The following is a 27,431-nucleotide window of genomic DNA, read 5'->3' as shown; positions in this document are numbered from 1 at the left end:
CATGTATAATTTTTTTGTGCAGAGATGATGGTTATGATCGATTCAATCATAGTAATAAAAACAAATGATACTAAAATTCAAACAGGTCGCGTTGATATTGACGCAAGAAAGAATGTGATTCTCTTCTCTTTCATGATGGTCAGATGTAAGGATCTGTGAAAGTGGTATGTTCCATCAGAACATTGTCCTGAGTAACTTGAAACGAAATGTCCTCCCAGAAGTTTGGCACCAAATCGACACGTTCGGTTATCTCTGTTGTTAAAATATCTTCATGCTGCATCATTATTAAAACTCCAGCATCTCTGATCTTTATAAGTGTGTGGTAATTATGATTATTGAGATACCAGTTTCAAATGGTCTAAATATTTATGTAGAACTCTTGCAATGCCTCTGAAATATGTTGTCATTTAATATTAATTGCAAAAGCCTCTGTAGTGTTTATCATATGCACAAGCTAGGGGTGTAAAGGTACCTACAGGCTTACTGTACCGAAAATTAACCGAACCGTCACTTCAAAACCGAGACCCACTGAGCCGGACTTTTTGTGTACTGTTACACCCCTAGCATGGCCACATTGAGACTTCATACATGACAATTCCCTTTGAATATTTTAGGTCCGTATTGCTTCATTTCAGCAACTCTACGTGATCATTTATTTACCAGTGTGTGCACAACAAAAATAGCAAATCATAGAACTCTGCTATAAAGGAAATCTTGAACATCTGGACATTACTTCTAAAGAGCCACAGGGGTTGTTACTCAGAAATGATCCACTAAACTCCATAAAGTACCTCTGAGGATCCCGGCATAATCATAAAGGGATTTGTGCAGTTCTGGCTATTAACACACTGGCGAGCCCAAGCTCACCTCCTGTCTTCCAATGCGTCTGATAAGATTGGTTAAGTATCCACTGGATTTAACAACAAATCAATACTTGTTACACCCTCTTGTATGACCTTTCTTGACCCTGACAATATCTTAAAGGCCCCCTATGCAACATTTTCAACTTAACAAAACAGTTTAGAAATCATTGTGATGGTTAAATGACCTGTTGTGGCGAGACTGGTGGCTTTCCCTGCTCCCCCTACCGTCTCCTAGCAGAAAACCAGCCTTGCCAGATCTGCACTAGCGTCCCAGTAGTGTCTGAATCAAGATGTTCATCATGGCAGAGCCAGCAAAAAGACCAAAAAGACATTTGTGAAATATGCAGCCCAAACCTGTAGGCCGACCACCAAAATGAGAAATCTGCAAAGAAATGACTGGAGTTACAGAAGGGCCCTTTTAAGACACTGTGTTCCAATTTGCATACTTCTGTACTTACGATACCTAATATGAGTGCACAAGCCTGAAAATATCTTCAGTTTACCTCACCTTTCAACTGACTACATAAAGATATCTTTGAGATGTTATACAAATAGGCTAGTATGTGCATCTTAGACACAAAAAGAAGCATAAGTGATACATTTCTAACAGTGTGATTATTATACATAAACAGTTTCAGGCCTTTCATTTGCATGTTTACATTACTGTGGAATTGCAAAAACATGCAGATAATATACCTGAAACCAACATGATCTATAGAATACAATGGGATGAGCAGAATTTAGATGGCAAGATAATCCACGATTTATAACGTAAAACACACATGTAGCAAGTTCTCTTTATTCTAAAACAGACAAAAAAAAAAAGTACAAAAGTTTTCAAAACATTACAAGCAATTCCAGTTTCACATGTAAACAGTCCTCACACAAAGAGTAAAACAAAAGAAGCAGTGTAGAGAACAGGCCAGGCTACCACAAGCTGTTTGGCATTTCCATCTGTGGCCATCAGACGAACACGTCATCTATTAGTGTCTGTGTGTACACATTGAAATCAAGTAGTTTTGGGTCATTTTAGTGCTCAGTCAGACTCAATTGTGTCACTGCTAACTTAGACTACCTATCAGACGATAGCTTGAAAACCTATTCCAACAAAATATATTAAAGAAGGAAAGAAAACCAAAACAAGGACAATTGGATCATTTAATACTAACAGTACATGGCTCTTCTATGTCGAGTGTCAGTTAACACACAGGCACACACATACACACTTCCCTTTTTGACAACCAACACACTTTGGAACACTGTGCGTGTCTCATTGCACAGTTCAACATGTTCCACTGTTGCCATAGCGATGTGTGGTGGCAATGGTGGGTGGGAGGTCTGCTTCAAGCCTGTTGTCATGGTATCCTTCATGTCCACGACTATCCAGTGTATAGCTGTGAAGGCTTCGGTTGTATTGAGGAGATTTTGGTTACAAGTTCTGTCTTTGATTGGACAGCTTTGGCAGGGTCACAGAAGGTACCCAAGACAGTTGGTGCTGAAGCTGAGGACACCACCTGTGGTTACCATGGAAACAGCTGAGCGAGTGCATACTGTGAGAGAGGATGGGTTCCTCTGTGCACGTTACGGAGGCTGTGAGAAGTTGTTGGTGTCGCTGTGATGAGCAGGCAGTGGCTGTGATCGAGGCTGGTTCCACAGCATAACGTGAGGAGAATACTAGATACCGGCAAAGTGGAGGAGGGGGAGGAGTGATGTGTAACTAAGGGGAAGTCAGGAAGAGAGAGAGAAAGAAGGAAGAAAGGAGCGAGGGACCTATTGGAAGATTTGAAGGATTCAGAGGATCTTAAATTAAAAAAAATAAAGGACATCACTCCACTTGCCTGAGTTAGAGAGTGCTTCCAAGTGTATGGTGTGTGTGTTAGTATGTCAAACCCAACACCCATCCCCAACCCCCACCCACCTGACCCCTACTACTCCGCTGTTAGTGGGTCTGGGGTGACTCCACCTTCAGCCCCACCAGAGAGGGAGGCAGCTGACCGGACGAGGCTGCCCCCGAGCCCAGCGAGCTCCGCAGACCGCCCTGCTGCCCGGAGGCGGCCACGGCCGGCCGGATGAGCGGCGGCGGAGGGTGGTTGTGCGGGGTGCGGGTCTGGAGAGGCCTGGTCTGCAGCGGCGGGGGCTGGCGCAGGAGGCTGGGGGGCGCGGACGGCGGCGCGGGCCGCAGCAGCGGGGGCGGCTGGGTCAGGGGAGGCGGGGTCTTGGTGGTACCGGAGCTCACGCCTGAGGAGGGGGAGGGCGTGCCCGACTGGGACAGAGGAGAAGAAGTGTCCATCTTCATCTACGAGGAGAGGGACAGAGATGCATTAATGGCCAGGGGGGATTCAGACACAGATTCAGAGTTATCAAGTTCATAAGGGTAGTGACCGTTCACCTCTTGGCAATTATGCTTATTCACAGCTAAGCTAACAGATGCCTTTCTTTTCCTGAATGATGACTTAGCATAAGATAAGTGGAAAGCCTGTGCCATTTATTTCCTTAGAATATAGAACCATCCTTAAACTACATCTTAACTTTACAGTAACTGGGGAAAATGTGTGTGCATCATTAACTAATCAATTAATGAATCAGTCTATCATTAGTAAATAGTCTCTGTTCATCCCTCTTCATCTATTAACTCCCTCTTCCACCTTCCTTCACTCACCTCTTCCTCCTCCATTCCTGCGTTCCCATTCAGTTCCTTCATAGCATCCGAATTCCCAGCATTCCCTTGAAGTACTTCCTGTTCGGCCTGCCACTCCCGCAGCACCTCGTCTAGGTTGAAGCGCCGCCGGTAGCTGTTGAAAAACGAGCTCACCTGGGCGACGGTCTTGTTGCCAATCACTTCAGCGATGGCCGCCATGTCCTTCCCGTAGCGGCGGATTGCTGCAGGACAAAGCCAGGCCAAAAACAGACAGGCGGTTACTCTCACTGTCAAGATGACTTGCTAAGAGATGGTCAGCAAAGTGCCCCTTTTAATGTCTTTCTGCTACATCCACATTATTCTACATTATTTACGACAGTGTCTTCTGGTTCACCATCACTGTAACTAACAAGAATTGATATGACCACCACCAAGGCTGCACTAGTTCTCCTAAATTATTTTTACGGTTGCCACCATCTTGCTATGAGAAGTCCGTACAAGTCGAATTACCGAAAGCCATGCAATCTACTGTCAATGTATGCAACAATAGCAAAGTAATGCACTAACTGTACAAACAGTCCTTTTAATACTCTTTCTGTACACTTAAAGCTTAACTTGGCTTAAAGTAGTGATTTACTTTGTTGCCCTCAAGGCTATCACTATATGTTATTTTGTCTGGCCTTACATAAAAACTATTACAATAAACGTTGTTTTGGTCCCCAACAAAAGTTTACACTCATTATCATCCAAAAATAGACTCTTGGTTGTTCTTAGACTGGAGTTGTCTTTTAACTACATAGTATGACAGGCATTGATAGTTAAGGAAGTGGTATGGTACAGGGCCATCCTATGGCCAATATTCACTCATTATAAATTGAAAGGAAAGCCTTCTATGACCTCATATATGTAGGCCCACTGACTGCTTTCTGTACATGCCTTGAAAGGCATTTTCGCCTGCTTGCTTCTACCAAATTTCAGTCAAAGTAAGGAGAGTATCCGGTAGACTCACCTTGCACAGCCAGGAGCTGCTCCTCAGTGGTCCAGCGCGAGTTGATCTTAGGGTTGGGCTGCAACGGAGGAGAGAGGAGGATGGGTGTGCGGTGAAAGTTAGTACAGGGAGACACAAAATTGTGCTCTGTATGGCATCTGAGAGTCGAGCTGAGTGTGTCTCCACAGCTATGAGAAACACGTCTTACCTCAGTAGGCCTCATGGTATCGATGCCTTCATCAAGGCTCTGCTTCATGGTGCTGTTCACCTGTTTGATGCTCTGGACCTGCAACGTGGAGGTGGTTAAAGCAGAGTTGGCAAAGAAGGTCCATTTGAAAAGAGATACTTTGTGTTTGTGTACTTTCTTGTGTTCCTCTGAAGGACACTAGGGGTCACTTGTCTTCTGCCCACTGCCAAGAGCACACTATCCCAATAGCCTACTTCTTCACATGGAGGGTATTTATAGTCCATGGACTAGGAGGGGTCCACATGCATGTTTACATGATGATTACATCAGGTCAAGAAAAAGATGGCAGTGGCGCGCGCACACGCACACACACACACACTTTTAAAAAGGTATATAGATTTCATTTTTGCATTTGTGATTAATTTCCTTAACACAGGGAGTAGACCCGTCACTGGACCTGTCTTGCCTAAAAGCCGAGTTCAGACGTAAGTCACACAGGTAAATTACAGTAATAATGTACTTTAATGTACTATTTAAACTGATGGCAAACTCTTGGGACTTTTCATCCAGCCTAGGGTTGTCAACATGACTCACACAGAAATTCAAACAATGACTAATAGACAATTTTCTTTCACTGTAAACAGAAACACAAGCCTTTACTTGTTACAATTTTTTACCTGTCTTTTTAGGGACACAAGTAGCGAGTCCAGCTGCCGATTGGACACAACTCCTGTGTCTGCGGTTGCTGAGAGGCCAACGATGTCCTCTTGTTCCAAGTGCATTCCCTTTGGGGGACGGCGACGGGCTCTTAAGGGATGGTGCCGGTACTGAGACCCCTGGTTCTCCTTTCGAATCGGGCCTGATCGCCCTGACGCCCACTCCCCACCACCTGCTGAGCTCTGCTTAGTTGTCTGTGTCATAAAAGCAACAAGGACACACTATTTCTGGGACCAGCATTGACTGCCAGCAAAGACAGAGTGGACAGAGAATCTTTGCATTGCATGTCTATGATTAAAAGGTTGGTTATATTAAAGGTTGTATCAGCGATAGCTGGGATACATCACTTCTGTTGATGTTCAAACAAAACAGAGAGCTAGCTCGCTACTCCCTCCCGTGCAATTAAAACTCTCCTAAACGTGCATCTCGTCGGTTATTGGTTGAAACACTTTATTTTGCCTTTGAGCGGGTTGCCAACGCTTTTTGGAAGCAATTGTTTTTGTGTACAGATCTCGGAGCCTAGGCTGCCTACAGAGACGCATTTTTTGACGGCCTGCTTGTGGGGCAGGCAGCTAGTGGATCGTTAGGAAAGATTAGATGAATAGATGAAATGAATAGATGAAACATAATGAATTTATGTTTGGGCCTTTTTGGGGCCTGAAATCGCTGATACAACCTTTAAGCTACTGTTTGTGAGATTTGTTAATTCTCCCAGATTTGTCCTTTTTTCTGTGTTTGCTGAGGATGGGTACAAATTATTTTGGTGTAAATGAACCTTGTTGGAGCATGGACTTGCTTTCAAAACTAAAGGCAACACAGACAGACTTAGCATCATTCACCCATGTACAATTAAGAGGGCAACAGACATATGTTAAAACCATTTAGCCTTAGATTACTTTAGCAATTGAAGTGCTAAACGTAACAGCAAACGGACTTGATCGGATGATACAACATTCCAAAATGACATCGTGAAGAGTTTGAACGCACCTCTTTCTTCGTTTCAATTTCAAAGTCACTGTCGCTTCCAGGGTCTCCTTCCTCAATCTCATCATTGCTAAAAAGAATAATAATAATGTGAATGAATATTAATAATAAGTAACTTAACACCAGCATTCAACATAGTCCTTGGTGTTGCATCATTTATGTTGCCTGTGTTATCTTATGAATTACAAGCTCATGTCTCTCACCTGTCATCCTTTTCTCTCTTGCTGACAAGTTTGCGAGCCTGTCTGTCCATGACGCTGGTCCGAGTTCTGGTCTTTTTCCAGGAGTAGTAGTATTTGACCAAGCTAGAGATAAGCTTGTCGGGCAACTGTAAAACAGGACAGGCACACAGAGGCATTACAACAGAGTATCAAAACATACAAATCCTACTGAGCAAAAACAAAACATGGACACCAATGTTCCTTGTTCTTACTCAACATGTCCGGTCTTTCTCAACTTATGTCATTCAACATAAACAGAAACAGGCATGTTTTTGTCAGTCTTCCGCAGATGCCACTGGGCCTGAGGGGGGAAGTTCTCACCATTTGCTGGATGCGATGGAAGCTCTTGCCATGGAAGCTGAAGGCCTGTTCAAACAGCACCTTGTCCTCTATGGTCCACTCCTCCGGAAAGGGGGTGAAGTTGGCCAGATCAGCCAGTGACTTTTCCACATCATGCTTGTGCCAGAGGAGCATGCCCAAGGCCTAGAGAGACGGGTTAAAGGATAGGGGAAAAGGGAACGATGAACCTTAAGCTGAAGACTTAACAATGCATTTGTGACAACGTACATAATCACTTCCACTGTGACCATTCCCTTATACACAAGTTTCAACTGTTTTTTATTCAAAACACTGTACATGAGTATTATGTCAGAGCAACGCATAAAGGATTTAGAGAAAGGACTAAAATGTAAAAAGTAGCTCCATGAAGTTCTGCTAGCCACTGGCGTCAAGTTAGTTAAACGCACCTGTTCCATGTTATAGCCATGCTTTTCCTTCGCCATTAGGATATACTCGTCCACTGATGGCCAGTGAAATGCATGAGTGGGAAGGGGACAAAGAGATATTTCAAGTTACACATAAATTTGACATCTGTGAGTGTCTGATATCTGAGAGTGCAGTGTTTTCCATACAAACCACCACAATATCAACACTGACCACCACACAATGATTTTTTCAGGTTGTACTAAATTGTACTTAAATCTGGTTAGCATCATAACCATGCTGCGCTAATTTATTAAAAACTGTTGCATTCAAGTTAATTCTGCAAACCTACCACCACAAATAGAATGAAGTTATGTGAAAAACACTGGACTGTGTGTGTGTGGGTGTGTGTGTGTGTGTGTGTGTCAAATTCTATTGCATAACACTAGCATGTGTTTATTATCTTACACATGGCATCGGACACCAGGCTGTGGGGAGTCCACACCAGCATGCTCCTCTGGTCCTTCTCCTCATATCGTGGGGGACTATCTGTTAATGTAAACACATTTTTACTCACACTCTACACCATTAAGAGTGAAAGATATCTTTACAGATCCCATCAACTGATTTCACTAGCAGTGATGGTTAAAAACAGATCTATATAGTTCCATCTGTATGTGAGTCACCTACGCATCTCTGGCCAGACTTTACATTTTGCTATTTCTGTGTCAAAAGCTGCATTGTCATACCTGGTTTGAACTCTGGGATCTGCGCTTGGTAGTCTCCACCAACTCGGATCATGCTGTCTGTAGAACGTTTGCGTGAAGACAAATAGAAAGAAATATGTGACAAACGTTTCTAATCTATCTTCACCTGCCAATGAGGTTAAGGCTAGTGAAAGCTCAAGAAATCAGATGGAGGAATCAGAGAGTGGATGCATGCAAGTAATTTTGTTCATACACAGGAAAGGACAATTCCTTGTGCTAGTAACGCAAGTATGACCCTGAGTGTGAGAGAGCGCAAACCAAACATATAAGAAGAAAAAAGGAGTGTGTTGGAGTTTTTGTACAATGTCAGTACCATGAGCGTGCTCTTCATCACTGCTCTCTTCTTCTGAATGGTGGGTGTTGCCATTGGTGACTGTTTTGGCCCTGCTTCGGGACAAAACACCAGAACCCGAGCGCTCCATCACAGACGGCATGGCTGGGAGAGTGAGTTAGAGTCAGTACAACACCAATGTATGTGATGAATTAGATTAGAGAGGACAGCACAGCTAAGTTCCCTTACAAAATTAGGCAATAATATAAAATTCCACCAGTACAAACTGAATATGATGTTGCACTGAACAATGCCATTCACAAAGAAAATGTAGCCAATACCGGTTCTCACTTTAACACATTCGATCATGGGCAATATGAGCAACACTAACAAAGCTCCCGTGCCTCATGCTTTGAAACCAAAAGTAGAAACATGTTCTTTCAACCTGCCATTAACTGTTGACGGATAAAAGCAAACACAAATTGGACTGAATACAAGTTATGTCTCAACAAGGGTAACTACGCTGTGGAAGTGCAATTTTAGTCGTAGGCTACAACTCAACCAACTTGCCATGTCGAATTCAACTGTCAAAATATTAACGTCAATCATAGGCACATAGCCTACGCTACAAATTCACCCTATGCGAATGCTTAAAAGAACCGCCGAGATGTCCTTACGTGCCCTTTCCTGAAGTCCCAGTTAAACTATCGCTCTTTAACTCCTTTGGACTGGCTTCAACTTCATGCACTACCAGCTACTCTTCGAGCGGCGTTGTCCAATTGACAATGAGCGAGCACCCTTTGTTTGGAGTGTACCACACAAGTAGCGGATCTGCGCTTTTGACAGAAACTATAGAAATTCTCTATCTTTCCCATCAAATTAGTTAATTTTGTGTCTAAAAGATAACATTTATTCATATTTTGCCGATTCAGAGAGAGAGAACACTAGTACTGAACGTATAGTCTAGCTTTGAGTTAACAATGGACTCTGTTACGTTACCACAACAGCCGGTTATCAGCGCATAATCTATATGCTTACCACTGGTTGGTAGGCATAATTTTGGGCTAAAAAGTTAAGTGATATCAGCATAGGGCCTACGTATAATGAAGACGCGAGACAACTGTATAAGGGAGCAAACTTCTAATGGACCACTTCCCAAATATTCCATAGGAAATGGCTAGACATGTGAGGACGGAAATTAATATTAAATCAAGTCAGGTAGGCTATTTGAGAGGTATCTCAAAACGGATAGAATGTGAGATTTTCTACAATAATTGAGGGAGCTCCACACTATATTATAGTATAGTCTGAGTTCCACACTATAGTATATCCTATGCCACTTTTCTAATTTGCCAACTTCTTGATAGGCTACTACAACTACCCAGAAAGAAGAGCGTCCCATTCAATTTACATTGATCCATTCCTCTGGCACCAATAGAAAATAGTCTATATAACCAAAGACACTCAAATTAACGTGGGTTCGAACCTAACCGGCGGATGGCTACAAATCAATTAATTAATGGATTACTCATTATAAAAAAATAATTGCAATTTCCATCTCCTTACTTTTTCTTGTTTCGTATTCAAACTAGTCACAGTCCTTTTGTGTGTAGCCACACTTGCGTCCTCCAATTCCAGTTGTTGGCTAGCTGTCGTTGAACATTTGTAGTTGCAAGCCGGGATAGCTCACTAGCTTGCAGTCTCTATGGTTATTTCCCTGAAAAAAACTTAAGTCTTTGACCACAAGGCAGAATGAGTCCCTCACATCAAAAACTGAGATCGTTCAGAGAAAATTATTTACACGCGAACTTATTAAATCGGTTCCAATTCACGCGTCCCAGTACGCGTACAATAGAAGCTCCAACACAGAGCTCACCCGTGCTTGAGTGCCGAATAACACCCAGTAATTGTACGGAGAATCCGCCACTGTCTCTTGCTCATCTCTCACCAACAAACTTCGGCATCCGATAAAATAGTCCCTTGTGAGATATCGTGGATGTAACAGTATATAAGCTGAAATATCTGTGGCTGAACTATTAGTCCTACTACGCCATATTTCTATGTCTTTTGTTCGTATTTTTGGAGGACAGAACCCGATTTCATGTAAACATGGTTTGCTTCCCTATTTATTAGTAACATAAGGTACAAATGAGCTGTAATGTGCCGTCGGTGGGCTAAAGAGAAGCATACACATGATAGGGACTGAACATGTGATGGCTCCATTTTATAAACAATATATCCTGCTATACATCATTTAGGCCAGGGGGTCCTTTCCGGTGTGCGCGGATGGATTCGTCAGATGTGCATTGTGGTGCTGAGGTCGTCGAGACTTCTGATGTATGCAAGTTGAGGGGAAAAAAGAACCGGGGACAGGCGAATGCTTCTGAATGTAATGGAAGCGACAGTATGAGTCTATGTCTATAAATGTATGACTTTATATCCTTACCTCTTACATGCAACGAGAAAAATAAGTGATGGTCCATCAATTATTCATTATGAACAAGGCTGTTTGGTGGTGGTGCCAGCAGAGCATAAAGGGCTGATGGGCACGTTCAGCAAGGATGTGTTTGAGATGTATTTTCAACACCCTGGCAGACTCGCGGTGTGTCTCACCTTAGACTCGCGGTGTGTGTTCTATCCAATAGTCTAATCAACAACTGATGGTTTGTTGAGATTTCAAGCAGACATTTCTAACACTTCACAAAACATCTATTTTTGCCTTCTGTTTTAATGCCCCTAACCCCACTGTTCATCCACCAGACTTCGTTAACCATCTCTTGACAAATTTGTGGCGCGCACCTCAGCTTCTCTTTCCATGTTCATTCTCTATTAGTCCTCCTATCTCTTAATCAAGTTATTTTTTGGAGGAACGTTTATGCGTGAGATTCAAGGTTGGCACACGGAGAGAGGGAGACGTGACTTTAACCCACATGTCGATTATAACGAATCTCCAAAGCAGGCCTTGACCTAATCATTGAACAAAACAAAAAACAGTCTATCCAAATCCAGTCTCGCATTGGGCTATATCCCCAGAACACATGCATGATTTCTCTAAAAGAGTTGCCTAATTAACCAAAAAGTGGCGGGTGGCAAATTGCTGTGCGCCAACCCGTGAACTCATGACCCTCTAGGGCCCTCCTAAAATGCAATCTTTTCTGAGACATATTAGGCTAAACGAAGACAAAGGTGGGGCGGGGCGTTAGACCATCTGCGAGCAAGAGTTGTCAGTAGGCACTCACAAGCTTTGGCTATGTTTTCACACCGGATGCTATCCGACCATTACATAAAGTCTTTGATCATTCTCATCAGTTCCACCCGTCTACATTGCAATCACATTCAATAGCCAAACCCAATGCATAGCCCAAGGGCTTATGCGATATAGGCAATCCGCAGACAGATGTGGCGATGGGTTACACAGAATTAAACCAGGAAGAACCCCATAATATCATAGATGGAAAACATTATAGTGCAACTGGAATGCGCGTTATAATTAATAGGCCTATATAGTGGCAATGTTGTATAAACCCATGTTTTTCTTGTGGGTCGGTATCTTGGTTATTGCTGAAAAAGTGTTATGTATATATTACTTTTTATTCATCTTATATGGCCATTTGTCCTGTATAATGTTGCTTGTGGATGTACACTATATCCTCCTGGTGCTTGTGATGGTGGAACTGTCCATAAGTCCTTTAACATGTCCTTCAGTCTACAATGTGTTTGTAAACAACAGATTTTTCAACTAACAACCAACAGCACAAAATATATCAGACAACATTTGGGATTCGAACATCTTTAAAACAAGACATAGAAACACCAAAAGGAAGTGTGGGACGACTGCTTTTGACCTCTGGCACCCATGTCGTCATTTCCCTAATCTGTCGCTGCACGAAGCCGGAGTGGGAAAGAAAGAGATAGAGGGAGGGAGGAAAGAAGAGAGGGAGAGAGAGGGAGTCGAGCCTAGAGACGTAATTCTCGTCCCCACGGCTTGGCGCCAATCTGGCGAAAAAAGTAAACATCGATATACGTGAAAGTCGCGAGTGGATTTACTTGTGATCCACTGGTTATTTGTGCCTTTGTTAGCTACCTAGCTAGCATTTAGCTAGCATTGTTACCAATCTCCAAAACAAGCCCCTCTCACACAAATTGATTTACAGCAAGCTGGCCAAGATCTAAAGAAAAATAACTAACGCTAGATACTTTCTACAAGCTGATCGTGTAATACTTCAATATGGGGGTGAGTCGCTTCTCTGTTCATCTATTTGAATTAAAGCTAGTTAAGGTAGATGAATGAGTAATTGCAACGATTCGAACAAAGAGCGTGCGTAGAGAAGCATGATCCCTGAAAAGTCACCGTGATGGAGAGAAAGTGTGATGTCCTTAACGTTACCGAAGTCGAAATGTATTAAAGTTTGCACTGCAAATGTGTAGACACTTAAGACACACAGCAGCGGCATCCTGCTTGGTTTTCATATTGTGATGACTCTCCAACTCAAGGAGATTGTATTCTCCACTTGATTAAGATTCGATTTGTATTAAGATTGTATTTTTGATGTCACGTAGAAGCCGATGTTAGGTTAGCAATCCATATTAAACCACACTTGCCAATAATCTTGCAAAGACTTTATACTGTAGAAGTTAAATCTGTTAATTTGTCAAGGATTTTACGTTAGTTATTTCTTAAGGAACCACGTTAACTTGCGCTAGCAAGTATAACTTCCGTGCACAAGTGAAGGAAGTAGTGGTTGCAAGTTACCATGTTTTTCACTAAACCTTCACCGTCAATAATTTGATTGGGATGTTAGGAAATTAAGTTGGCGAAGATGTCCAAATATCAGTGAGAAATCGAAACGTCTCAAGAAAGAAAGTGGTAAAACGCGAACTAGTTACTGAAAAAGTGTCTATACTTGCACGTGCATTAACGTTACTTGCTCGTGGCCCTACAGGCCATGAGAGATTACAGCCCACTTGGTTGTTATTGCGCGTTTCTGCTACTTTTATTCTCGATTGAAAATATGTATATTGGGCTCATTTTCTTTGTTGCGACCATAAATAAGCAACGCATATAGCGAATTCTTTGTGGCAGTAGCCCAATGAGTAGCATTGCCCCGTTTTACTTCCCTTAGTTCACGAGTCTGGAAAACACTGTTTCTTCCTATGCAAATAGTCACTGTGCATCCTCGAATGAGTGCAGTACTGTCTTCTGGTAGCCTCTGTATTGTACTCTGTAGTTTGGCGATGGACAGGCAAATGTTGGAATTTGGACATGTTTGCCATTCCTAACATGTCTTAATTACTCTTTGACCCTTCCTCATTCAATTCCACAGAGAAAGTCCAACAGAGCGAAGGAGAAGAAGCAGAAACGTCTGGAGGAGAGGGCAGCAATGGATGCAGTATGTGCTAAGGTGGAGGCAGCCAACAAGGTGCGCATGAGAGAGAGGCGACGTGACCCATCCCAGTATCTGCAGCTATGACAGAGAAGGTAATATCTCTAAAAAATGTGCTGTTTGGTCTTGACGTTCAATCTTCTTTTTCCCCCCAGTTGGATGATCCACTAGCCGCATTCCCAGTGTTCAAGAAATTTGACAGAAATGGGTAATGTGCAAACCTTGATCATAAGGAAATCATATCATGCAATCAGCACAGCACTGATACAGTGTCTGACTTTAATGCTTTTGTCCTGTACACCCCTTAGGTTGAATCTGCAGATTGAATGTAAGCGGGTGTCTGCCCTCCCTCCCGACACAGTGGAGTGGGCCTATGAGTTGACAAGAGCCAACATGCAGACACTGTAAGCACTAAGCGACTGAGTGGTGGAGATTGAAAGAATGGGAAGGATTGACGAATGGACTGACTCAATGACTGGGGAAGTGGTATGGGAGTATTTCCCAAAACATGCCTCTTTCCTAGTAGGAAGCTCCCAACTCTGTCCCAATGGGCATGCAAGTTGTCCAACTTAAAGCTAATTAGATATATTTTTTAAGTATATATTTTTGGGCTTTTGGCCTTTATTTGGATAGGCAGTGAAGTTTGACAGGAGGTAAGTGGGAGAAATGGGGTGGGATTGGGAAATGACCGCAGGTCGGACTCGAACCTGGGTCCCCATGGGCACTTGGACCAGAGCATGGTATGGACGTTGTAAGCCAGTTGCACCACCACAGCACCCCTGACTTCCTAGTTTTTTTTAAAGTTTGTGTGTACTGTTATGCTGTCTAAATGACAGCAAGTTGCCAGTATAGTAGAATATTAGCCTGACGAGCCAGACCCACATCAAGATGTAGGGTCTGGGAACTTACCATAGGCACTGCTCAATCCGAGGGGCGGGATAAACGGTTGTCTTTCAAATTTCTTCTGCATGCAATAGGATAGGGCTACAACCGGCTACAATGAATCCCATGCATTTTCCCACCAGCATTTTCCCTTTTAAAAAAAGCTTAACTTGAAGCTGTTTGCCAGCCGAAATTCACCGTCGCCGACTCTATACACGATGTGATTGGCCTTATAGAAGTTTCATTTTTCCAGCTCGCAAGCCAACGAAGAGTTGCTAGACTACCCTGGCTGCAAATTACATTTCCTGCCGCTAGGGTGCGTCTAGATTTCTAGGCTAGCAGAATATATGAAGTCTGATGAAAATGGTGGTCTGCCATTGCGTTTGATTTTTGTAAAACATGTTCAATGGCTTTTATTTTAACCGAATGGAAGTGAATAGTTTTTGTTTGGTATCGGGTTGGAATACATTGTCACTCAAGTGGCAGCATTTCACATGTCTGCTGTATGTATTGAAAACAATGTCTGTGGTTTAATGCTTTGCACTATCCTTCCTCCTAATGTCCCAGCTATGAGCAGAGCGAATGGGGCTGGAAGGAGAGGGAGAAGAGGGAGGAGATGAAAGACGAGAGGGCATGGTACCTTCTCGCCTCTGATGCAGACTCTGCCCCAATGGCTTTTTCCCACTTCCGTTTTGATGTGGAGTGTGGGGAAGAGGTACTCTACTGGTAAGTATGTGCATGATAATACCATTGGGTTCAGCATTAAATCTAAGAGGAAAACTCCTTTCATGATACTGCTGACAAGAATATTAACTTGTGTATTGCCCTATTTCACATCTTTTTCCTGGCTTGGCAATCAAGTGTAAATGACTCGATTGGAATTCATTTTGCAGCTATGAGATTCAGCTGGAAACAAGAGTACGGAGGAAAGGGCTTGGCAAATTTTTAATTCAGATCCTACAACTCATCGCCAACAGGTATACAATCATGACAGTTGAAATGTTATAAGTATCTATAGCTTGTACTCTATTATGCCAATGAGTATGTGCCAAAGCTTTCGAGAAATGTTCTCTGGATTTGAATGTGTATCAATCTTGCTCTCCCTTAGCACACAGATGAAGAAAGTGATGCTGACTGTCTTCAAACACAACCATGGGGCATACCAGTTTTTCAGAGAAGCCTTACAGTAAGCAATGGCACATCCCTCTCATGGCATTCTGTATATACACTTAGGAGTTCAGTTTAACTTTATTTGACATAAGCGTTCTGAGAGCTCAGTGTGCCGTCCACAAATACCGTATTCTAAAGATCACTTGTTGATTCACAATGATTGGGTTCTCAAACATTCACGTAGCACACATACTGATTTACCAGTTTATTAGGAACACTGAGCTAGAACTACTGCAGTTGAATACCACAGAGCTGCAATCGGAGCTTCATGAAGGCTATATGATATTGGGTATTTGTTTGAACTAATTCAGAGAGAGAGGATTATTCAGCTGAGTGTTCATTTTGGATGCTGTAGTTTGTGGTGCTGTTGAATTGTATTTTGCTATATTGACATGTGTTTCTATCTTTCAGACCACCCCATTTTAAGCAATGAGATTAAACTACATAACAATTTTGTGTTCAATTCAATACAGTTTAACAGCACCACAACCTACATCTTCCCGAAACAATCATTTGTTGAATAGCCACTGTTTCAACATGAAGTGAATGCAACTACAGTTGAACTATTACTGTATGCAGTAATTCTAGTTCTCTCTGGGATACCTGTCTGTGTATATTGAATACTTATGAGTCAGTGTCTCTGTATGTGTAAAATATGACTGAATCTGCTGCTGTCTTTTTTGTGGTCTTGTGCTTTTATGTGAAGGCATGACCCCACTACAGTTTCGTCAACCACAAATGAATGCATCAGTAATGAGCACAGAGCCTCCACTTAACTTGTGCAATGCCTGCTCCTCATTACCTAATCTTTTTTTCCCCCTTTCATGCAGGTTTGAGATCGATGACACATCGCCCAGCATGTCTGGTTGCTGTGGCGATGACTGTTCCTATGAGATCCTCAGCCGGCGGACAAAACATGGTGAGGCCTCGGGACACGCGCACGGTGGAGGCCACTGTGGCGGCTGCTGCCATTAGCTGCGGTGTATCCTGTCCACTCACTCAGATACACACTGCTTCCTCATTACGCATCCTAACCAAGAGACCCTGATCGAATGCCCTTCATCCAAAACATATCTCCAAGAGTGGTCTTTTTCCTTCCTAATGCCGCCATTTCTACCCACAGATATTATGCTTCAGCTTCAGTTTTAAACACTCTTTTTGGTACAACTTTGCAAAAAAAAAAATATTGTAGTGTTTTATTCATATATATTACTGTAGGTCTGCTAGAATATTAACAGGAAATGAGGCCTACTGTGGCGGTTTAGTTTAAATCTTTCTCTCCTCAGGAAACAGCATGGTGACTTCTATTCTAAACTAAACCCTGAACTAAATGTAGTCAAGAAAACTGTGGAGTGTGATCACAAGTCTGTGTGATCAGTGCTCTGCCACACTGGGTTTCATAGCTGCTTCTCTGTAAACTTCCTTCAGGGTATACATATAAACAGGTTATTTAAGCAGGTCCTCTTGCCTGGGTATTACAAGACTCGTGGTAAGCAGTGAGAACATTATCTTACTCTACAGTGTAAAACTGCTTAGACACTCAAACTTCTGTCTGTCTCAGGTCACTGAACTCAAACTCAAACCCTATAAATGTTTTATAAACAGGTGTTTTTGGGGAGAAGTGTGTTGATGTTTCAACATTTTTGACAAAGTGGTTGAGATGTGGCATGGGCGCAAAGAACAATTAGCTTAGATGTGTACATTTTTTTTTTTTTTTCATTTTACTTTCACATGCTTTTATTATTTTATATTCAGATGTCTTCCCGTGTTGGTTTGCCATATTTGTATTTGTTTGACTTGCCTTTTTGGAAAAACTAATCTTTGGAGAAAGACATAAAATTAAAAGGTGAGGAGAAATGAGTCTTGTGTGTTGATGCTGGTACAGAAAGGGACTACAGTCATTTTGGTTTCTTAAGTGTTATATTTTAATGTTACAAAATAAAGGTCATTTTCTTGATTTAAATCATTTGATGTTAAATCTGAGCAATTAATCATTTAAAAATAAAATCTTAAATACAATGGTGTTCTGTCTTTTAGTCAGAGCTGTGATCGTTGTCTCAACATGAGGTTAAGCTAGTCAGGTTTATGTTTCCGTTCCCTGATAAACTTGCCTTATGTCTGTGCAATTTTGACTTTGTGTCCAGCATGTCTGCAACATATAAACAGGTAGTAATTAGTTTATATTTGCTGAAAGTCAAATAGAAATTCAAGGATGACAAACACTTGCAAAGAAAGTTCCTTATCAGGAATTTGTGGACATGAATCAATAGGCCTGGCACAACATTCTGCCAGTAAATAAGTAGGTATAATCTTAAGGTTTAAGATCAAAATAACAATGAAGTTATATGCCTGGAATTTATAAAAAGAATAGGCCTTCAATTTCTTATAACTGATGCCTAATATGCTTTTGTTAGAGCCCTGTCATTGCAAATAATTGTATATAGTGTGACCCAGTGACATAGCCTAAAGTCATTAGTGTGGCCAACTAAAAAGGACTCCCCATGAGTTAATTATTTTAATTATTAATGGCCTTTGTAGAACATACACTGACACATTGTACCTCCCCAGAATAATCCAAATCTATGGTTTCTACACGTTGAAGGGATTTAGAGAAAACTAGAAAAGCATTTCCTGAAGGAAATACAGTGCATGAAAATGCAAAAAATATGACGTAAAATATCATACAGAGTAAAAACAAACTATATTGGTTGCTAGGTAAATGAGGTTTAATATAGTTAGAATGACTGAACAGTTAAATAGGTGGATAGTTTAAATGGTTAAATTATTTGCTAGGTAGATGAGGTTTAATATAGTTGGAATGACTGAACAGTTAAATAGGTGGATAGTTTAAATGGTTGCATTATTTGCGAGGTACAGCGGGGAAAATAAGTATTGAACACGTCAACATATTTTTCAGTAAGTATACTTCCAATGAGGCTACTTGCATGAAATTTTCACCAGACACTAGTATTAACTCAGATAATCCACCCATATAAAAAAATCCAAACATTAAAGTCCATAGGTAGAGTTATGTGTAATAAAGTGGAATGACAGGAAAAAAGTATTGAACACGCCTGCTGAAATGTCTTAAATACTTTGTGGAAAAGCCTTTATTCGTAATGACAGCTTCAAGGCATTTCCTGTATGACAAAACTAACCAGTTACACTATTCTGGTGTGATTTTGGCCCATTCTTTTCAACAGATAGTCCTTTAATATTGAAGATTCCAGGGGTCCCTCTTGTGAATCCTGATCTTTAGTTTACTTCCAAAACTGTTCAATTAGATTGAAGTCAGGGCCTTGATTTCCTTTCTCTGAAACCAATTGAGAGTTTCCTTTGCTGAATGGTTTGGATCATTGTCCTGCTGGAAGGTCTAGCCATGTCTCATCCTCATCATCCTGGTGGATGGTCAAGATTCTCCCAGAAAAAAATGACTCAATTCATCATTCCTTCAACTGTATGAAGTCTGCTAGTACCATGAGATGAAAAACAACCCATCATGATGCCACCACCTCCAAACCTCACTGTTGGTAGGGTATTTTTAGGGTGATGCACAGTGCCATTTCTCCTCCAAATATGGTGTGTAGTATGACATCCAAAAAGCCTGACCAGAATACATTCTCTCAGTATTTCATAGGATTGTCCAAATGTTGTGTAGCAAACTTTCAACGAGCTTTGACATGTTTTTCTTCAGCAATAGAGTCATGCGGGATGAGCGTGCATAGAGGCCATGGCGGTGGAGTGCATTACCTATGATTTTCTCTGTAACAACTGCACCAAGTCTTTTTGGAGCTTTCTCCGAGTGGTCCTTGGCTCTTGGGCTACTCTTCTGACTATCCTTCTGACTTCCTGGTCAGAAATCTTGCAAGGAGATCCTGTGCATGGCCAGTGATGATGCAGTGATGTTCCTTCCACTTGCAGATAATGGCTCCAATACTGCTTGCTGGATGCTTCGGAAGTTTTGATGTGCATCTGTAACCAGTTCCATTGATATGTTTTGCAACAATAAGGTTGCAAAGGTACTGGGAGAGCTCTTTGCTTTTACCCATTATGAAATGCTTCTTGTTTGACACCTTGGTAACAAAAAACCTTTTTATAGCCCACCAGTATGTATTAACCCAGCTTATATCAATTTGCACAGACAGGAGGGATAATTTCTCTAACTACTTATAGATTCCAGTTTGTTCCCTGCCATTTCTTGCCTTTGTGTACTGCTTTTTCTTAGCGTGTTGAATACTTTTTCCCTGTGCCATTCCACTTTTTTACTCATAACTCTACTTTTAGACATTAATGTTTGGATTTTTATATATGTGTGAATTACCTAAGTTAATACTAATGTCCGGTGAAAATTTCATGCGAATAGCCTCACTGGAAGTATACTTACTGAAAAAAATATTGATGTGTTCAATACTTATTTTCCCCGCTGTAGATGAGGTTTAATATAGTTGGAATGACTGATCAGTTAAATAGGTGGATAGTTTAAATGGTTAAATTATTTGCTAGTGTGGCAGATTTTTTTTTGAAGATGTCATGTGTTGCCAGGCAGCAGCCGAGAGATATATGTAGTAAAGTTCATGAAGAGTTCATGTGCAGCCAGGTGGCCAGGCAGAAGCTGGGGCAGGATGTCATGCACGTGCGCGAACGTGACACAGGCCTAATGGGGATTATTTAATAATTTTTTGTGGCAGCTCATCCACCTATATGATTTATTGAATATACATTGATTGGATGAAAAAGGGTCTGCCGATTTTGTATGGGGCAGACACCGGGCCAGGGTTGGCCATAAGTAAAAAAGGAGGTGTTTTTGACCACATACAAAAACTTTTCCCCAAGAGGAAAATCCTCAGAACGTGCACACCTTCTCCCCAAGGCCTGGGTCATGGAGTCTCCGCTGCAGAGGACATCTATCATTCGCAACTCCTGCCTGGCGACACTTAGTCTCTGTGCATTCAGAGCTGTACCCAGCAGGACTTGTGAATAAAAGGCCACAAGCGGCCACTTCTCATCTCAGACCGTTCTCCGCTGGTTTTTGTTCAGAGTGCTAAGTTATAATTAAAAGTTAGTGATTTTTTCCACGACACTAGGTAGATGAGGTTTAATATAGGTGGATAGTTTAAATGGTTAAATTATTTGCTAGGTAGATGAGGTTTAATATAGTCTGAATGACTGAACAGTTGAAACAGTTGAACAGGATGTGTAGTCTTAAGAGAATGAGACTGTATGCTTAAAGCCTGAGAAACTGACAGTTGATGCAGGTGGCCTGGCCACCTGGCACAAGATTCTAATTGCTGTGATAGTAATAGTTTTTAATTAATAGTTTAATCAATCAATCAATCAGTTTAACTGGCTCTTTGATGGGGCTTAGTTGAGCAGCTGGAAGTTGATACAGGTGCAAATCAAGTTAATTAGCCCATTGTGATGTCATCAGCCCAATGTTAAGTTTTGAGTAGTTTTTAATTAATAGTTTAAAAAGTAAGTTACAAAAATGAAAAATACAAAGCCCACATGTCATAAGTAAGACCTATGTAACATAGTTTGAATAAAGTTTCTACGTTAAACGGTTGAAGCTGCATTAACTGCGTTAGAAGAAGAATAGTAAAGCTAAGAATAAGAAGCCTAGGAAGAACAGTACAGTGCATTTTCATGCACTGTAATTAGCTTCTACAGAGTTTGGTGTCATGGGATCTTCGACAAACGAACTACACCAGACCCTATGATACATAGGGATTTACGTCAAGCTATAAATCCAGAGTTAAGCACTTTAGAGATTAATAATTTTCATGTTAATATATGTTGCACAGTTGGTATGAAGTGGTGGGTTCAACTGGTAGCTTTAGTAGTGTCAGATCTCTTCACCTCTACTTGCAATATGTGCAAATCGCCCTTCAATCAGGAAATTGTTCTATCTTTAAATAATGTCATGTTCTTTAAACAGCTTTAAAATTGTGTATACCAGACCTTGTTAGCCTCACTGACACCAGTTCCTTCTAGATTGAGAGTTAGCAAATCCCAAATCCCCAAAAAAGGTTTGTATGGGTATTCCCAGGCCAAGGCCTTGTGGCATGAGTGGAACATGTCTATGTTGCACAGTTGGTTTGATGTCACAAGATGCTCCTGGTCAGGGAGCATAATGGATTTATATTTTGGGGGGAAATCTAGAAAAAAGAATGGCAAAAGGTAGGCTACAGTATATTTGAAAACCAAGCTTAGTGGGAAATGTGAGGCATTGGTGTCTATGTTTCACAGTTGGTTTGATGTCATTGGGTCAACTGGTCAGGGTGGTATAACGGATTTATATTTTGAGGAGGAAAATGATAGAAAATCTTAAGAAAACAGCAAAAGGTAAATGTGAAAAAGAAGCCTTGTATGCTGCTGTGGTGACATGCTGCATTTGTTTTGAAGTTCTGACCGTCTGACAAAAATCCACGTTGGGCAATATGCTAACTCTTAGAAAGACATGATCCTCCTGCTAAAGACTTCCTCAGATGTGTTAAGTGCACCACTAGACTGAAGTTGTATTTTCTTGTAGCACTGGTCCCAGAGATTAAGAAAAATCATGTTAACAAGAAATGAACTCATTCCCACTGTACCTGGTAGACCACTTTCTGGAAAAATACAGATTTGAAGAGATATGAGAGATGAAATTGCCCATTGCTTACATAAAGCGGAGAAGTCGGTGCCATAAAAGGGCACCAAGCCAAACAACCTGTTTTATTTTGTTTGTCTATGCCCCCATATGACAAAAATGTTTGATGGACTTTCCAGACTCACAACTGAAGATTTCTACAGCCTCTTAAGTAGGCTACATTTGTGAAATGAATGGGATTTTATGGATTTAGGTGAGAAAGTGTACAAAATACATTTTGGTCTGTACCGTGAAGGAAAAAACTGATTTAACTATATAAACCATATATTTTTTGAAAGCTTATACCCTCAGGATGTGATCTAACATCACATGAGACATGTCCCACCCTCCTCATTAGTATGCTGCCCATGCATAACACATTGGGTATACGTTAATTGGGTGTATGATAATACCTTTTGGGCTGTGGCATTTAGGGAAAACTGACTCAACCACCTAAACCAGATATTTTCTGAAAGCTTATTCCCTCAATATGTGAACTTAAATGGGGTTTGACATCTCCAACCCTGCTCATGACTTTGCTGTCCATGCATAATGCATTCGGTATGCATGTGGACCCCGTTAACCCATAACGGCAGACCCCTCACAGCGGAACCAATGTAGGTAGCCAAAATGATAAGACGGGATACTACGTTGGTGCACTACAATAGCGGAAGTTGTTGGTAGACAAAATGTTTGTAACTTTACGTAATGTAAATGAATGACTTTTAGCTATCTTATTTGCAATTAGTAAAATATTCCTGTGATGTGAGCGATCTTACCGAATAAATGGAAAATATGATTTACTGACGCAGTTTCATCTGACTTTATCACACAGGTAAGCTGAGATTGACAAAATGTCTTGACGGTCTATGATCACTGTTGGCTATCTGCAATTAGCTGGCTAATTTATTATCCTGGTTATTTAACTAGGTTCTTGACCTGGGGGCTAACACGCAATTGCTTTTTTGTTCCGAATGTTCTCGTAGGTTAGACGGCTTTGAAGATGAGGCTGAAGCTGAAGCTGAAGACCGTGTTTGTGCTTTACTTCATGGTCTCTTTGCTGGGGCTCGTCTATGCCTTGATGCAACTAGGTAAAGCAGGACAGTCCTAAATCAACATGCTTTAATTCATTGTGATAACTTACAACTGACAGTACTTTGTAATTGTATTATCTGTTATTTTAAAATGCAAATCATTGTCATCTGTCAGGATTCGTCGATCGTGTAGTATTAATGTGAGTGCTGCGCTGCCCAAATCTATTTCAGGCCAACGCTGCAACTGCACAGAACATGACATTATTAAAGATAGAACAATTTCGCGATTGCGGGGCGATTTGCAAAAATTGCAAGAAGAGGTGAAGAGATCTGACACTACTAAAGCTCCCAAGAAGACCCATCTTCCCACCATTTATGTCATAACGCCCACTTATGCCAGGTAACGTTTTTTAAATGGTATTTGTTGAATCACTTCACTGTTAACATTTTGCATTTGTATTTGACTTTTGCCGTTATGGTCAACTCAACTAAGCGGGTAAGAGGGCAAAATATTCCCACTGCTGTTGAAACCGTTCCTATTAGATTACAAAAGACGTTCAGACAGTAGTAACACACAGTTGGAACCACAGGAAACCATCAGTTTCAACTGATGTTTCCAGCTCCCCCAGCTGGGTATTCGAAGTACTTGGTTTAGTGATAACCTGGGTAACTAAGGCCCAACTCCGAGTACGTGGTGAACCTCTTATCCCTATGGTTTTGTTCTGCTAGAAGAATGAAGCTGTAGGACCCCTCTATTGGGAGGTTTATCACTTATTCTGAAACATCTCACCCAGGTCTGCCACTTAAACCATGTATTGGGAATACCCCCCTGATGTGTGCAGTTGTAATTTGTAAGTTTACGGATTCGGAAGCTATCAGTTTTACGTGTCACTGTGTGCTCTTGCCAAATGCTCTGCCTCTTTTGTCCCTGTCAACCTGTCAGGTTGGTGCAGAAGGCGGAGCTGATGCGCCTCTCACAGACATTCCTGCACGTGCCTCAGCTCCACTGGGTCGTGGTGGAGGACGCGGACCAGCCCACGGCGCTGGTGCGCAACCTGCTCGCCGAGTCTGGCCTGACCTACACACAGCTCCACATCCTCACCCCCAAGGACCGGAAGCTTCAGGAGGGTGACCCCAGCTGGCTGAAGCCACGTGGTGCAGAGCAGAGGAACGAGGGCCTGCGCTGGCTCAGGGAGATGGGCTCGGCCAGCAGGGGGCAGCACGGAGCTGCTGTGGAGAACGCAGTGGTGTACTTTGCGGACGATGACAACACATACAGTCTGAAGTTGTTTGAAGAGGTGAGCCTTGATTTTACTTGATGCCAGATGTGTAAGCCAGTAGTGTGTTTGTTGTCATTGCTTTGAGGGGACCAGGTGCCAAAGATGTGACAGTGGTGAGAAGGCTGACTTTGATATTAAATCTACGGGTAGAATACACAGATTTCATTACCAGAATGTTACAGCACAGTAAGGCATGTAAACATGTGAAAATTCTCCTGTACTGTAAACCATAGCTGCCCTCAAATGAATTACTGCCAAATAAGAACAAAGGACAAATAAGGCCACTGGAATGGCTTCTTCTGCTACTCTCCTGCAAAGCATACCGTTATAATGCACAAGTACTTTTACCACCACATAACCTTAAATGTAGGCCTATTGTTATTTGAAAGTAAGAAATTGAGATATAATTACTTGCATGTACATTATTTGGATGTTTGTCAATCATTTTAAGTTTATGTTTAAAATATTATTTAAAAAAAAAACTAACTGTACAAACACTCTTTCCCTCATTGTCTGTCTGTCTGTGTGTGTGTGTGTGTGTGTGTGTGTGTGTGTGTGTGTGTGTGTGTGTGTGTGTGTGTGTGTGTGTGTGTGTGTGTGTGTCTATTTTGCTTTGCTCTTCAGATGCGGTACACTCAAGGTGTGTCCGTCTGGCCCGTCGGCTTAGTGGGCGGAATGCGCTTCGAGAGTCCGGTAGTGGATGGTGGAAAGGTCGTCCGCTTTCACACCGGCTGGCGCCCCAATCGTCCATTCCCAATTGACATGGCTGGCTTTGCTGTGTCTTTGCACCTTGTTCTGACCAATCCTGATGCCGTGTTTGATGGGGATGCTCAGATGGGCTTCCTGGAGAGTAGCTTCCTGCAGGGAATAATTACGATGGAGGAGCTCGAGCCAAAAGCAGATATGTGCACTAAGGTGAATCTCATTGGCCTCTTTGCTGCTGTGGAGCGTTAAATTGTGGAGTGTCTGTTTTGACTACTGGAGTTATTGTCTTTCTATTTTTCTTTGACTTGATTTTTTTGTGATATTATATTATTTGAGAAAGATTAACATCTTAACTTCTGGTGCGACTGACATGATTTTGATGTTTGACACTACTAACAATCTTGGTGTTAAGATTTGATGTGTTTCTAAAACAATCTTCTGATATCCTCAGTATGATCACGACACTAAATAAATATTTTGTGTTTAGATTCTGGTGTGGCATACTCGCACCGAAAAGCCAAAGATGAAGAGGGAAGATGCATTGCAGAAGCAGGGTTTGGGCTCTGATCCTAATGTGGAAGTGTAAAATGCTCCTGTAGCTCTTCATGTGCCATCACATTCCTGCCCTCTCTCATCCAGCCACTACTGCAGATGGCCACGTGGTGGAACACTTAAGGCGTACTCACACTACGCTATCCGTACTGTGCCCGAGTACGTTTGACCGCCAAAGTTTGGTTCGTTTGACCACTGTGATCGCTCCGTACCGTACCTGGTACGGAGTGGTACACGGTACGGTTGGACTTGTGACTGGACGCGCCTATGCAAAGATTCTAGAGCACAGCAGCTTGACCGTGCCTGGGTACAGTTTGATAGTATGCAGTGTGAGTGCGGACTAAGAACGGGAGAGAACCGTACTCCGTCACGGTACAAGTGAACCGTGCCCAGTGTGAGTACGCCCTGAGGAGGAGGAAGGTCATGAACGCATGCTGGGGAACATGAACAAGAACTCGCATGTTATTATGCCAAACAGGTTATAGTGTTTTTATCAAGTCCTGTAGTTGCAGATGCATATAAGAAAATGTCACTAATACAGAGGCATTCCCCTCAAAATCATAGTTAAAGGTTGTATCAGCGAAAGCGGGGGATACGTCACTTCTATTGATGTTCAAATAAAATAGAGAGCTAGCTCGCTACTTCCTCCCCCTCCCTCCTGTGCAATTAATACTCTCCTAAACGCGCATCTCGTCGGTTATTGGATGAAACACTTTATTTTGCCTTTGAGCGGGTTGCCAACCCTTTTTGGAAGCAATTGTTTTTGTGTACAGATCTCGGAGCCTAGGCTGCCTACAGAGATGCGTTTTTTTGACGGCCTGCTTATGGGGCAGACAGCTAGCGGATCGATTAGATGAATGTGATCATTTATGTTTGGGCCTTTTTCGGGGCCTGAAATCGCTGATACAACCTTTAAGTCCTGTTCCTGGAAATTGGAATCCAGGAGCAGTTAATCTAAAACTATAATTTAAGCATTGTCTATATAACTTTGGTTTCTGTCTTGGAAATCAACCCCGCTCCATTCTGTGTCAATACTGTAAAATGCAAGACTAATGGTTCATGGGACATTATTTATTATGGAAAACTATAGACATATATATTTAAGTCTGAATGTTTTGCTTGTGAATGTATATGTTTGTAGTGTGTTGCTATTGTGTAAGCCATAAAAAAAAGTCTAGGTATTTTGTAGGTATGTGGAAAGTAAACTGGAAGTACTTGTACAGTGTTAATCAGCACATGTTGTTTTACTGTGCTGTTTGTATAGTAAGCAATTCCAAACTCCTATTACATTGATGTCTAGATATACCCCATTGGGGGTAATCTGGATTCGGGGTATTTTGAATGAGCCTTGATCTTCTTTTTTTTCTATTTTGATGTTATTGATATGGGTCATTACACGGTTACCGTCTATACTTCTAAACTAGCTGATTGGCCAGCCAGGAAGCTGGAGCTTGACATCTT

At 41.8% G+C, this 27,431-nt stretch overlaps 3 protein-coding genes and 1 long non-coding RNA gene across 8 annotated transcripts; 2 read left to right on the top strand and 2 right to left on the bottom strand.

Annotated features, from left to right (window-relative positions):
* Positions 1-1,113: 1,113 nt before the first annotated feature.
* On the bottom strand, positions 1,114-25,700 carry LOC121689898. The gene is made up of 3 exons (XR_006024921.1): positions 25,690-25,700; positions 15,993-16,002; positions 1,114-1,289 (listed from the first exon to the last, which is right to left on the bottom strand). It is a non-coding gene; the product is annotated as an uncharacterized LOC121689898 (long non-coding RNA).
* Positions 1,647-10,491, bottom strand: rcor2 (REST corepressor 2). 4 transcript variants are annotated; one of them, XM_042070128.1, is made up of 13 exons: positions 9,905-10,491; positions 8,381-8,503; positions 8,050-8,106; positions 7,769-7,849; positions 7,345-7,397; positions 6,920-7,081; positions 6,581-6,705; positions 6,381-6,447; positions 5,354-5,587; positions 4,698-4,775; positions 4,511-4,568; positions 3,523-3,743; positions 1,647-3,159 (listed from the first exon to the last, which is right to left on the bottom strand). In XM_042070128.1, the coding sequence occupies exons 2-13, from the start codon at positions 8,499-8,501 to the stop codon at positions 2,803-2,805; spliced, it is 1,614 nt and encodes a 537-aa protein (XP_041926062.1). In that variant the 5' UTR covers positions 8,502-8,503; positions 9,905-10,491; the 3' UTR covers positions 1,647-2,802. The 4 variants fall into 4 exon arrangements, with proteins under 4 accessions (XP_041926062.1, XP_041926065.1, XP_041926063.1 ...); XM_042070131.1 differs by lacking the exon at positions 9,905-10,491 and adding an exon at positions 9,377-9,504; XM_042070129.1 differs by lacking the exon at positions 9,905-10,491 and adding an exon at positions 9,016-9,275.
* Positions 9,407-17,793, top strand: naa40 (N-alpha-acetyltransferase 40, NatD catalytic subunit). 2 transcript variants are annotated; one of them, XM_042070133.1, is made up of 8 exons: positions 9,407-9,556; positions 13,663-13,758; positions 13,878-13,930; positions 14,031-14,126; positions 15,172-15,330; positions 15,498-15,581; positions 15,713-15,790; positions 16,605-17,793. In XM_042070133.1, the coding sequence occupies exons 1-8, from the start codon at positions 9,512-9,514 to the stop codon at positions 16,747-16,749; spliced, it is 756 nt and encodes a 251-aa protein (XP_041926067.1). In that variant the 5' UTR covers positions 9,407-9,511; the 3' UTR covers positions 16,750-17,793. The 2 variants fall into 2 exon arrangements, with proteins under 2 accessions (XP_041926067.1, XP_041926068.1); XM_042070134.1 differs by lacking the exon at positions 9,407-9,556 and adding an exon at positions 12,197-12,572.
* b3gat3 (beta-1,3-glucuronyltransferase 3 (glucuronosyltransferase I)) lies at positions 23,043-26,635 on the top strand. Its single transcript, XM_042070132.1, has 6 exons — positions 23,043-23,234; positions 23,386-23,490; positions 23,665-23,833; positions 24,377-24,731; positions 25,338-25,628; positions 25,906-26,635. Exons 2-6 carry the CDS (start codon positions 23,403-23,405, stop codon positions 26,002-26,004), a joined length of 1,002 nt encoding a protein of 333 aa, XP_041926066.1. The 5' UTR covers positions 23,043-23,234; positions 23,386-23,402; the 3' UTR covers positions 26,005-26,635.
* The last annotated feature ends 796 nt before the right edge of the window (positions 26,636-27,431 follow it).

The sequence above is a fragment of the Alosa sapidissima genome, chromosome 18, assembly GCF_018492685.1.
Source record: "Alosa sapidissima isolate fAloSap1 chromosome 18, fAloSap1.pri, whole genome shotgun sequence".
Lineage (NCBI taxonomy): Eukaryota > Metazoa > Chordata > Actinopteri > Clupeiformes > Clupeidae > Alosa > Alosa sapidissima.
The sequence above is the reverse complement of the archived record's forward strand: the minus strand, read 5'-3'. Positions and strand labels throughout refer to the sequence as shown.